General features: G+C 41.8%; 2 protein-coding genes across 2 annotated transcripts in view; one reads left to right on the top strand and one right to left on the bottom strand.

The window, feature by feature from the left end:
• Nucleotides 1-13,230, bottom strand: part of LOC116504800 (zinc finger protein 850-like) — a 361,571-nt gene that overhangs the window by 108,298 nt on the left and 240,043 nt on the right. The gene's annotated exons all lie outside the window — the stretch shown is intronic.
• LOC116504763 (zinc finger protein OZF-like) lies at nt 5,548-12,420 on the top strand. Its single transcript, XM_032211988.1, has 2 exons — nt 5,548-5,679; nt 8,898-12,420. The coding sequence occupies exon 2, from the start codon at nt 9,468-9,470 to the stop codon at nt 11,097-11,099; it is 1,632 nt and encodes a 543-aa protein (XP_032067879.1). The 5' UTR covers nt 5,548-5,679; nt 8,898-9,467; the 3' UTR covers nt 11,100-12,420.

Genomic DNA, 13,230 nt, shown 5'->3' with positions numbered 1-13,230 from the left:
CCTTTTGGGGCCACTGTCATAATCATCATGAGAGTCCTCTGCTGCCTCCACCAGTGTACTTCCCTTTGTCTCAGTGGCCTGCAAAATCACCTCCCATTTCAATAGACCCCAAGTAAGGATGCCAGGCAAATATCCCTTGTGGTGTGCCAGGTATACAGAAAGTACAGAGACCATTCTAATAGTGTGTAGGTTGACCAATATATGTAAATAGATATAGCCCACAAGGGGGGAATTGTGGGAACCCCCCCTCCCGAGAATGAAATATTTGGGGGAATATTAAAAAAGGTAGAAAAGGAGAAACACATTCTTAGAGGCAGAAAGCGGCTCCCAATCTTCCCTAATAGCCTACAGCAGATGCTCATTAAGAAATCCTGGGCCAGTCTATTCACAAAGAAAATACCCTCATCTCCAGGTGTTGGGATTAAGGACAGGACATGACCTTAACCCAGGGGCCCTGAAACTTTTTAAAATGGGACCAATTTATGGTCCCTCAAACTGTTGGGAGGGCCGGTCCAGCTGGGTGGGCATGAGTAGGTGGTCATGTGACTACATGGGCATGGCCAATTCAACAGTCCTTTGAACCATGCACAAAAATTAAACTTTCAATTTGTTTTGTTCCTGTGGGTGTTTTATTAGCTTTTGTTTGCATGTTGCTCTTTCTGTTGCCTTTTCTTTTTACTAGATCATTTTTCAATTGTTCAGGAGTCTAGTGGTCCACTTCAGGAAACTCAGTTTTGCAGCAATTCTTCTGAGCCGCAAGGAACTTAAAATCCACATCTCTCTCTCTCCCTCTCTCTCCTCTCTCCTCCTGTCTCTATCTCTATATGTGTGTGTCTTTATTTTCTCTCTTTTTCTCTCTCCTCTCCCTTTCTTTCTGTCTTATTCTCTCTCTCTCTCTCTCTCTTTTTAAGTTTTATTTTTTTAGATCAAAACATTAAAACAATGTGTGTACAGTGTAGCACCTGAGTGTCATACATTCTAATACAAATACAACTAATCAGGTTAAACATAACCCTTGCGTTCAATGTGCTTATATATTTCTAATAATAATGCATACATATTAATTTATAGTCTCATTCAATTTGTCCTTGCATTTTCTCTTGTTATTACTTTCATTTTGTTATATAAAAGGTCTACACTAATGTTCCCCATTTTCTTGTTTCTATCACTCTATCTCCCTCGCTTTTTGTCTCTCTCTCTCTTTCCCTATGTGTCTCTTTCTCTGTCTATCTCTCTCAAGAGCCGAGGTGGTGCAGTGGTTAAATGCAGCACTGCAGGCTACTTCAGCTGACTGCAGTTCTGCAGTTCAGCTGTTCAAATCTCACCGGCTCAGGGTTGACTCAGCCTTCCATCCTTCTGAGGTGGGTAAAATGAGGACCCGGATTGTTGGGGGCAATATGCTGACTCTGTAAACCGCTTAGAGAGGGCTGAAAGCCCTATGGAGCGGTATATAAGTCTAACTGCTATTGCTATTGCTATGTATCTTCTGGAGGTGGAGAGAATGAAAAATGGGCTGTTTTTGCCCTTTTTATGGCCTCCTGGGCCCCTATGCACCTAGTTTTTCACCCTCTAGAACTCCAGAAGCATTCCGCAGGCCAAAATGACTCATTTTTTGGCCAAAACCTGGCCATTTTCACCCATTTTTGGCCTTCTTTCACACACATCCCACCTCCAGAAGCATTCTGCAGACCAAAATTGTTGGCTTTACCTTTCAGTTCCAACCCGCGGGGCTCCCGAAGGTAAGTCCTGCACTTGGCTGAAGGGTGGGCAGGGCAATGTGTGCGGGCCAACCTCGTGGTCCTGCGTGGGCTGGATTAATGGCTTCAGCGGGCCACATGCGGTCTGCAGGCCGTAGTTTGAGGACCCATGCCTTAACCCCATGCATTGAAAAAAATGGAAACAATATTGAGCCATTAAAGAAGGAAGGCTAGAGGGAATAGATAACAGGATAAAATCAATCACATATATTTGACAGGATTAGGGCCAAGGAAGTGATAATTAAGACCCATCATGAGCCTTTGCGAAACAAGTAAAAATAATCAAATAATGAAAGCACACAAAGGAGACCTAAAAATTACAAAATACTGTAAAGTGTATAAAAACCCTTGCACTCATCAAGCTAATTTGTCAACTGTCCCAGAATTGCATGCTGTGGTTCTGCTCATTAATTTCCAGATCTTCTCTCCCGGCTTGGAACTGAACCAGATGGATTTTTCTTCCAACATCCTGCTTTGATTTTTTCTTCTTGGAGGTGCCTACTTGTTACCCCGGTGGTAGCAGCACCAAGATGCTGACAAATTTATTGCAACAGCCTTGGTGTTGGAGAAGTGAGAAAGAAATTATATGGTGGAAAATGTTTCATTTCTAAAAAAGCATTGTGCTGCTCTTTAAATAGCTTTTGAGAATGAAAGAAATGGGATGGTGTAATGATGGACAGGACCACATGGTTTGAGGCCCTGGGGAAAATGAGCACATGGCTGTGTGTGAGAGAGAAGTATACCCTCTCTTGGGCCGCCTTGGAGTTTCCTGTTCCTATGTAAGAAATTTATTCTGACTGGTTGTCTTGAGACCCAGGCTTATTGAGCCTTGCAGGGCAATACAATCTCCCCACGTTGCATGTGGTGAGCTCTGTTGCTAGATGGGTAGAGGGTTAATCCTATTATATTCTGAGGGTGGAGATCTTTTGTGTTGTAAATAAGGTTGCCCAGTCTTTCTGGGGCCGTTAATAAAAGTGGGGAGTGCTTTCCAAGAGCATATTTCTCATCTTCTCATCCAGGGAGGTATAATATTCTGCCTTTTTAATATTTCCTACAATATTTCATTCTTCTGGGAAAGGGTGGGTGCTAACTTCTTACAATCCCTCCTTTATGCCAAAATATGAAGGGGGGGAACACATGTTATTGGCAAAAGATTAAAAATTGATCAGATCAGAGAGACCTGAGGGTGCTTTTAATTGTTCTGATGCAAAGGGGAAGGAACTCTTAGAGACATCTGAGAATGATTCCTTCAGTTGCTCCCAAAAGGAAAGCTTTCAACCATGAAGGTCTAACAGCCAGGACAAAAGTTCTGGAGATAAATTTATAGTATCCATTTTTATGCAAATTATTTTCAGAGGTCTGATAACACTTTCTGTGAGCTTCCAATCAGGTTTCAAGCAAGCAAAAGTCCCAAATTCTTCACAGCCATGGCTTTCCTTTAAATAACTAAAGAGAGTTGGTTACTGCTCTTACCTTTGTGCATTTGGGATTTGTGACTCCAAATTGAGATTAGCCTTAATCCAGGCTATTTAGTATTGTTAGAATTACACACAATGAGCCCTGGGAATCCTACTCATGAGACCACCAGTGCAACATATCCTGCTTTACTGGGCAGCATCGTTTGTGAGTCACAGCCGGGGCTGGGGGTTTGGAGATCTCTTTTCTGATATCCCTTTAAGTAAGGGGGATGCCTCCTCCTCAAGGGATTAGCAGGGAGATATGACTGCTTGAACCTTAATGCCAAAGGGCAAAAACTAACCTAGGAGGAGCTTTTTGTGCAGGTAGGTGAAGAGATAACCTCAGTCTAATTCTGAATGCTGTGTGCTTGTGTATGCAGCTATATCTAAAATACAGGCAATACAGACATGCTGGATAAATTTCCCTCTAACCAGACAAAAATCTAAGGGTTCAGAACTTGCTGTGTCAGCCACTCCCAAATACACTCAGCCTTGCTGAGTGATGCAATCTCCCTAGGTTCCATGTGGTGAGTTTTGTTGCTAGATGGGTAGAGGGCTAATCCTATTATGTCCTGAGGATGGAGATCTATTGCCTTCTAGATAAGGTGGCCCAGTCTTTCTGGGGTTGTTAACAAAGGTGGGGACTGCTTTCCAAGAGCATATTTCTCATTTTCTCATCCAGGGAGGTATAATATTCTGCCTTTTTAATATTTCCTAGAAGATTTCATTTTTCTAGGAGAGGGGTGGGGGATAACTTCCTACAAGTTAGAATACTAAAAAGAGCAAGAGGTGATGGATAGATATAGAATACTTAAGATAGCAATAGTTTCATTAAAGATTAGAAAACACGTAAAAAGTAGAAATTGGGAATAGTATGTATATTGATACCTAATGGAGTACATTAACATTACTATATATACATGTAAATGTTATGAATTTGCGAGAGAATAAAGTCGGACTAAGATAGGGAACAGAAGACCTTGGAAGAGCTTATGGCTTTGCTGGCTGTTGCAAGAGTTCATTGCAAAGAATGTGATTTTTTTTCTCTTGGAGATGTCTGATGCTTAGAACCAAAGCCCCAGAAGGCAAGAAAGAGCAATGGGTGTGGTTCTGAGTATAAAAATAATAATAGTTTATGTCACGATGAAGGATTAAGTGCAGATGTCAGAGTTCCAAATATCATGCAGAATTAAATCACAGTCCAAGGCACTATATAATGTCTTTTTCATAGCTGCAACACCAAGACAGTTTATTTTTTATTTATTTTATTTGTTTGATTTGTCAATAGTTTACAAGATAATAGGTATAAGAATAAACATGAATATGAATGAAATGGGGACAAATAAATGGGGACAATATGACAGGTCCAGTAGGCACAACGGTGCGCTTATGGACGCCCCTTACAGAACCCTTAGGAATGGAGTGAGGTCAATAGTAAGTAGGCAGTTTAAGGTTAAAGTTATGGGGATTTGAAGATGTAGCAAATTTGCAACGAATAAGAGGCATCTTGGTGCTGCTGCCACCAGGGTAACAAGCAGGCACCTCCAAGAAGACAAGATCACATCAGGGGTTGTTCAGGAACCTAAGAACCCAGGACTCAAAACCAGAATGCTTTTTCTTCTTGAGCTACAACCTCTGTGCATATTTTTTATCATGTATTTTTAGAAGCTTCAGCAACTTACTGGGGCCACTCAGAAACTCTGCTTATGACTCACAGATATTTTGTGCAAAGGAGATGCTGGCTAGGAAATTCTGGCCTCAAAACCCAGAAGACATTCAGGATGCAGAAAGATGAAACTGAACTTTGCTTTTCTCTTAGACACATTAAAATTAATATGAGAGAAACAGCAGAACACCTCGTTCCCTTGGAGTGTCTGGCCTGATGCTGCTGTCATGCCCTAAAATCCTGGGGGCCTCAGAGTCATAAAGTTTTGGCACGTAAAGAGGTTTGATCTCCACTGAGAATCACCCCTAAGAAAGCTGATTGTGTAATTCTGTAAAACCTTCATGAACGTTTAGGGCTCGGCACATAGCTAATCTTCACAAGGTTAACATCACATTTCACTATTTCACTAGGCTCAGCTGCAAAGTCGGTTGCTAGAAATCAAAAACCACTTGATAGCATTTAATCAGTGGAAACTTGTTGTAAACGCCTCATGTAGAAACTGGAGAAAGATTTTTTTTTCTGCCTCCAATCTGGAGATGGTGCTCAAACTGGCAACACCTGTACCTAGAAAGCCGGATAATACTTGTGTTTGAGCTTAAAGGGGTTAAAACCGTCGAGTACTGAATTGCTAGAAAGGTTGGAAAGCGACGAGAAGAATAGAAGAAAGAAAGTCCAGTTGCCTTTTCAAAAAAGCACCTTTGGGAACAGCTGAACTTCCTCTTCCGGATCACTCATGGGAGGAGAGTGGTGTGCAGAGCAGCTTCTGTGCTCTTCCCAGGGTCGAAGCAGCAGCTGGAAGGTGAGTTGAGGGCGGGTGGGAGGAGAGTCCTGGAAGCAGAGAAGCAACTGGGCTGAAGCATCTCAGCTGCTGCTGCTGCAGCTTCCTTGCCTCCCCGAATTTAAGCCCACTGGGGCTGCACGCTGTGAAACTGGTGGCTGCAGTTTTCCTTCTGGTGGGAAGATTGGAAAAGTCTCTTCCAAGTGAAGGTGGATCCTTTGGGAATGGCTTCCCTCCAGAGGTTGTGGGGGCTCCCATCACTGGAGGGTTTGTGACAGAGCTGGGAGGGACCTTGCAGGTCTTCTATTCCGACGCCCTGATCAAGCAGGAGACCCAACATCACTTCAGAGAAATGGCTGTCCTGTCTCTGATTAAAAGCCACCAGTGATGGAGCCCCCACAACCTCTGAAGGGAAAACCTTCCACTGGTTCACTGTTCTTAGTGTCAGGAAGTTTCTCCTTAGTTTGAAGTTGCTTCTCTCCTTGATTAGTTCACTGTTCTCACTGTTAATAAATTTCTCCTTAGTTCTAAGTTGCTTTTCTCTTTGATTAGTTTCCATGCAGTTCCTTGTCCTGCTTTCAGGGGCTTTGGAGAACAGGTTGACACCCCTACCTCTTTTGTGGCAACTCCTGAAGTATTGGAAGATGGCTATCATGTCACCCTTAGTCCTTCCTTCACTAGACTAGACATACCCAATTCCTGCAACCCTTCTTTATATTTTAGCTTTCAGCCCCCTAATCCTCTTTGTTGCTCTTTTTTTGAATTCTTTCCAGAGTCTCAACATCTTGTTATGATATGGTGACCAAACTGTCTGCAATTATCTAAGTGTAGTCTTACTCTTGATAAAATGGTATTAGTACTTCACGTGATCTTGATTCTATCTCTCTGTTAATGCAGCCTGAGATCGGTGTGCTGCCCCCCAGAAATGCTACTACTGCGATCTCTGCCGCCTGGAACCGCCCAAGAAAGGGCAGGTAAAGCGGGCCCTGCACAGATCGTGATACCAGAGTTTTGGATGGATCGATCTCAGGAGCCAAAGCCTTTGAATCAAGCTTGATTGTGTCCCGTTCTAGGTTTTTAACCTCCCAATCTAGCATTCTGAGAAAAGCTTTCGTAAAAAGGAGATCATTCCCCTCACTGCCACCATCTAAGCCCTTCCGGAAGCCCTGAAAGCGAAACCTCTCTCCTTTCCAGCCATCACGATCTCTGCAGCGCCCGCTTTGCCTGCCCCTTTTTCAGACGGCCCAGGTGGCTACATTCGGAGTATAAGACGCACCCAGATTGTCACCCTCTTTTTGGAGTAAAAAAGTGTGTCTTATACTCCGAAAAATACTGTAATGAATTAAGCAGCTGTGTCTCTACTGTTTGTCACTTCCTTGCCATCATCTCCCATTAGAGGACGGACTGTTTCCTTAACCTTTTTCTTTTTTCTTTTCTTTTTTTTGAATTTTTTTTATTTTTATATTGATCCATGTTTCCAAAACAGAAGAGAGAGAGAAAAAGAAAAAAAACTAATAGCGACTGCCACTCTAGTCTCTCTTATTTTTTATTTTAAATTGACTTGAACACAAGTTCTTTTATGCTCTTCAAAGGGGAAGTGTTCTATTTCCCTTCCTTCCTTCCTTCCTTCCTTCCTTTCTTTCTTTCTTTTTTTCTTTCTTTCTTTTTTTCTTTCTTTCTTTCTTTCTTTTTTCTTTCTTTCCCTGCCAAAATAGTTCTCTGAGGCACCTGTGAAAACAATTCCTGCCCTTGGTTCTTTATCAGTTTCTGTAAACAAGTTGCAAACCCTTCAGCTACAAAGTTAGTGAAGTCAAATGAAAGAAGAAAGATACGTTGTTTCAAAAACCCCAGTCTCTGACCTCCGAGTGGCAGTTAATTTTCACCTTTTATAGGGAACAAAGTTCTTTCCATTTCTTTTAGTGTGGTTTAATAACAAGTAGTAGGAAGAATTGTTAAAATAAAAAGGAAGGTTTTAATCCAGAAATCAAAAAATAGAGCAACAAGAAGCAGAAGGAAAAAAAACCAATCTGTTCACTTTAAGAGGAGAGATGAAGAACGTTACGAGAACTTCAATCCACAAAAAATATTTACAAATAAAAAAACACTTTCCACAGCGATCCAATTAGGATTATTTTCGCGGCTCAGTTCTTTTGTTTAAGGATCTAATTTGACTTTAAAGAAACCTTTCTTTGGGCAGTCTTTAGCAAAATAGAGAAAATACCTCACCAGATGGACTCACTTTCTCTTTTCACTTCCTTCCTTCCGGAGCGTCCCAATTTCATCAGCCTAGGGGCTGCCTGTTTACTGCTGGCTTGAAGCATTTCCCTTGGGTCTATCAGGGATTTTGCGATATCCCTGAGACCAGCAAGGCTTTGTCTTCCTGATTACTGTCTCTACGGGAAGATTTAAGTCTCAATGGACCCTCCAGCGGCAAAAGTATCAATGGTGGTCTCAGAGTATCGAGACTGCACGTAATATCGCAACATGGCTCCTCCTTCGAGAGCAGAGGCTTCTGTGGGCCAAACCTGTGGCAGACAAGGGAATAGGAGAGCAGAGGCTTCTGTGGGCCAAACCTGAGGAAGACAAGGGGACAGGAGAGCAGAGGCTTCTGTGGATAAGCCTAAGGGAGGGAGGAGTATAGTATAGGAGAGGCTTCTGGGAGGCAAACCTTAGGAAGGGAAGAGTTTGTTGAGTTTCTGTTCCCACCTCCAAACCTGAAGCTCCTCTCAAAATTGTGGTGCAATTTTGGCACCACAATTTCTGGCAACAGGGAGCTACAGCAGAGAGATGAAAGAGCCACATGAGACTCCCAGGCGTTTGCTGACCCCTTGTTTAGGGTCTCCTGATTGAGCAGGGGCTGGATTAGAAGATTTTTAAGATCCTTTCAAATTCTATTATTATTTTCAGTTGGGATTATATTTTTATGTCCTGATAAGTAAAACCAAAGATATCAAAGAGGGTGTACTTTCTTTTTCACTTGACTGTATTTGAAAACAACCCTTTGCTCAGCTAGGAATTTGTGATTGACCCAGTCAACAAGTGAATTTTATCTATGAATGGATATTCCAACTTGGATCTGGGTAGTCTTCCATGTCTCATCAAGGAATCATGATCAATGTAAAAGCTTATTAAAGCATTGTGGCATGTTTGCTTTTTCATTGTAATGTAAATGTTTTTCCCTCATCTTCTGCAACCATTTTATGCACAATTAAAGATACCCTTTTATCTGAATCTTATAGACAAAGAAGAAAGAAATACGAGCACTTTGGACAACTGAGGATAACAAGCAACCTTGAACAGAAAAGCAAGTCAGTCCAGAAATCCAAATATTTTTCATTTCCTTCAGAAAGCCACACTTTTCTTCAGCTTCTTCAGCAGGTGAGAGAGACACAAGAGAAAATCAAGAAAAGATTTCTAGCTGGGAAAAGTAGAGTGTAAAATTCAAGCATACCTTACATGAAAAGTCAAGGGAGATTATTTTTCCAACCAGCAAAAGAGGGAAATGTCTAGAAGTTACTGGGGAGGAAAAGGTCAATTGGAAAATCACGTAGAGCAGACAGTGTGTCAGTCCTTGCTCTGGGAGGAGGAAAACGGCCTGAAACAAAATACCACCAAATAGGAACCATCCATATTTTTGATCTCCTAAGAATATTAGTTGTGGAAAAGCTCCATAGACGTGGCTGTTGAGGGAAAGATACAACTCACAAAAATCACAGCTGATTATGCATGAGAAGATCCAGCCTTAAGAAAAATCGTACAAATATTCTGAAAGTAGCCAAACATTGGTCAGAACCCCTCCATTGTGCATCATGGAAGAACCCACACAGGAGAGAAGCCCTACAGGTGCTCCCAATGCGGTATTTGTTTTTACAAACATGGCAATGTGGACTCACACCAAGGAGGAACCGTTTGAATGTCCTGATTATGGGAAAAGCTTCAGTAACAATTCCACCCTTGTGACATACCAGAGCATTCCCACTGCCGAGAAACTCTGTAAATGTCTTGAGTGTGAGAATAGTTTCAGTCAGAATTCTCCCCTTGTTGCACACCAAGGAACTCACACAGGAGAGAAACGATTTGAATGTCCTGATTGTGAGAAAAGTTTCAGTACCAATTCCAGCCTGGTGAAACATCATAGGACTCACACAGGAGAAAAACCCTTTGAATGTCCTGTTTGTGGGAAAAGTTTTAGTCAGAATTCCAGCCTGGTGATACACCAGAGTACTCACACAGGAGAGAAACCCTTTGGATGTCCTGATTGTGAGAAACGTTTCAGTACCAATTCCAGCCTGGTAAAACACCAGAGGATTCACACAGGAGAAAAACCCTTTGAATGTCTTGTTTGTGGGAAACGTTTCAGTCAGAATTCCAGCCTGGCGATACACCAGAGAACTCACACACGTGAGAAACCCTTTGAATGTCCTGATTGTGGGAAAAGTTTCAGTGCCAGGTCCAGCCTTGTGATACACCAGAGGACTCACACAGGAGAGAAACCATTTGAATGTCCTGTTTGTGGGAAACGTTTCAGTAAGAATTTCAGCCTGGTGATACACCAGAGAATTCACACAGGAGAGAAACCCTTTGAATGTCCTGATTGTGGGAAAAGTTTCAGTACCAATTCCAGCCTTGTGATACACCAGAGGACTCACACAGGAAAGAAATCGTTTGAATGTCCTGATTGTGGGAAAAGTTTCACTAGAAATTCCTACTTCATTGACCACCAGAGGATTCACACAGGAGAGAAACCCTTTAAATGTCCTGATTGTGGGAAATGTTTCAGCCAGAATTCCCACCTTATTAGTCACCAGAGGTTTCATACAGGAGAGAAACCCTTTGAATGTCCTTATTGTGGAAAAAGGTTTAGTCAGAATTACTACATGGTAACACACCAGAGGATTCATACAGGAGAGAAACCCTTTCAATGTCCTGATTGTGGGAAAAGTTTCAGTAAGAATTCCTACCTCAGCAGCCATAAGAGGATTCATACAGGAGAGAAACCCTTTAAGTGTCCTGATTGTGGGAAAAACTTCAGTAAGCGTTCCCACCTCAGTAGCCACAAGAGGATTCACACAGGAGAGAAACCTTTTGAATGCTGTGATTGTGGAAAAAGTTTCTCTCAGAGTTCCCAGCTTGTGATACACCAGAGGACTCACACAGGAGAAAAACCTTTTAAATGTCCTGACTGTGGGAAATGTTTTAGTCACAATTCCAGCGTGGTGACACACCAGAGGACTCACACAGGAGAGAAACCGTATGAGTGTCCAGACTGTGGGAAAGATTTCAGCACTAGGTGTAACCTTATAAATCATATGCTTATACACACAGGGGAGAAACCATTTAAGTGCCTCGAGTGTGGGCGGTGGTTCAGGCAACATTCCAGCCTTATCGCACACAAGAAAATCCACCTGAGGCCCAAAGTGATGAGCGTAGAGAAGGCTTAAATTTCATTTTTAAATTCCCATTGTAAGTCCAGCTGAGAAATTACTATTTAATTTGACTACAAAGAATTTGCCTGATTTTTTGTAGGCAAATATGTAATGATACTAGATGAGAAGGAGAAAAGAAATTGGAACGTATTAGTTTGATCATGGGGATTACCTGTATTAATTTTTGCAGAAATTTTGCAATTATGTGAAAATATTTTGGGAGTGTTCTTTGCATTTTTATCATAGTAGATAATAGAAATGTCACGTCCAGAGTCCCAGCCTTTTTCTTCCTTGCCTGCCTCAAGATTTTCAGTCCCAGAATTCTCCATCCAGCATTTCTTGGCGATGGGAATACTCAGACTATAGTTACAGATTGTGGCTCCCCATATAAGGAGAAAATGAGAGAAGTAGAAGGGGTTCAAAGTTTATCTTTTTAAAACAGCTCCAGGAATTCAGTGCAACCAAGTATGTCTGTTCCAATTGTGTCAAGAATGAGGCAAGCAATTAAAGATACCATATGAATAGCAAATATATTGGGAGAGTTAGGGGCAGCGACAAAACTAGTCTAAAATTTCAGGTGTAAGGGCTGTTGTGCCTTGCAAGTGACCTTCATGGAGAAGAGTTGAGGAGAAAAGGAATTGTGGTGTTGTGCACAGGACCTCCAGGTTTATTCGCAACTACTGCTTTGATCTCCTTTGTTTTAGGGGCCTCCTTGTTAGACTTTGACAGCTGGGGGTTGATTGTACCACTAAGAGATGATACCTTTGTGACTCTCCCCTCTGGTGGGGAGATGTGGGCGGAAAATTGTATAGGACATAAATGTTTCATTTCTAAAACTGCATTGCATAAGAATCATGGATAGCTTTTGAGAAAGAAAAAATAAGAAAAAAATAAAGGTCAGCATTTCTGTAAACATTAAGAACATGGTAATACAATGCTCTCTTCCCAACACATGGGAGACGTTTCCTGTTCTTTAACTTCTCTCCCAGGGCTCCTTAATTGTTTTCAAAACTCTATCCTTCAAATATGCAGATGGATTATCCTGATTTTGCTGGGCTTAAAAGACTCCAAAGAATTCTAAGATTCTCTCTTTCACCAACACCATTCAAAAAGACAGGTAACAATCTGTTTTAGTATGTCACAATCATATAAGGCCTTTCAAGGACATCCAATAACCAGGACCAGGCCAGGTGTGTGGAGAAACCAAGAGTCTCTTGGCCATAATCTTCATTCCAAGTGCTTGAGAATTTGAACACGTGCAAATTTTCTAAAATTTAAAATTGTATGTGTTTGTATGTAGGCATTGCGGGGTGGTGTTAGGACAACTGAATGGAACTGTTTACTGGCCAGATTCCCTTCCTGTTGCCTATGCTGAATTCGCAGCAGATATATTCTCATTGTACCCAAAGAGAGAGAAATATCTGCCTGTTTCTAGGATCAAACTCACAGCCGCCTGATTGTGAAGCGAGAGCTCCAGCGCTGTGTCAGAGTTTGTTGCAGAAATCAAATCCAGAAAGCACACACATGTAACTGATTCAGTAGGATTCATTAACTTTTCTTTATATTTAATATAACACTTAAGTAATATATACAATACCAAGAGTGATTCTTCATTGTGGTAGAGAGGAGAGATTGTATTTCAGTTTTAATTCAGCAATGCAGGCTGGTTTCATTTCTCAGCACAGACTTGCAGCTTTAGTACAGAACAGTTGGACTAAGCCATGCCCAGGCGCCTACCTGTCGCCAGCAAATACTGTTTCGGTTTCTAAACAGCCCTCATTGGCTGATTTAGTTGCTATGCCTATTCATTGGCTGACCTTGTTACTGTCAGGGTTCCAAGAAACCACCCCCAATGAAAGAAAACTCCGAGGCTTGAGTTTCTTCAAAGTTTCATTTTATTAGAAATGTCATGTTGGCATATCTGGGAAAACTCGAATCAGAAAGCTTCCAGGTTTTCCCACCCAGTTGAAAGTTCAAGACCCTGCCCCATACCCACAAGTCTTTACCCTTGTAGCTTCCAACAAAGGGTACCCCTTCCAATGCATAATTGCAAACTACCTCTGTATAATCTGGAGTCTAGTTTTTTTTTTCACTTCATAATGTATCTCTCCTTGTACTACTATAGGAGGAGGGTGTGGTTAGGTCT

This window comes from Thamnophis elegans, chromosome 2 (genome assembly GCF_009769535.1).
Source record: "Thamnophis elegans isolate rThaEle1 chromosome 2, rThaEle1.pri, whole genome shotgun sequence".
NCBI classification, from domain to species: domain Eukaryota; kingdom Metazoa; phylum Chordata; class Lepidosauria; order Squamata; family Colubridae; genus Thamnophis; species Thamnophis elegans.
Note: the sequence above shows the minus strand (reverse complement) of the source record. Positions and strands in the feature narration are given on the sequence as shown.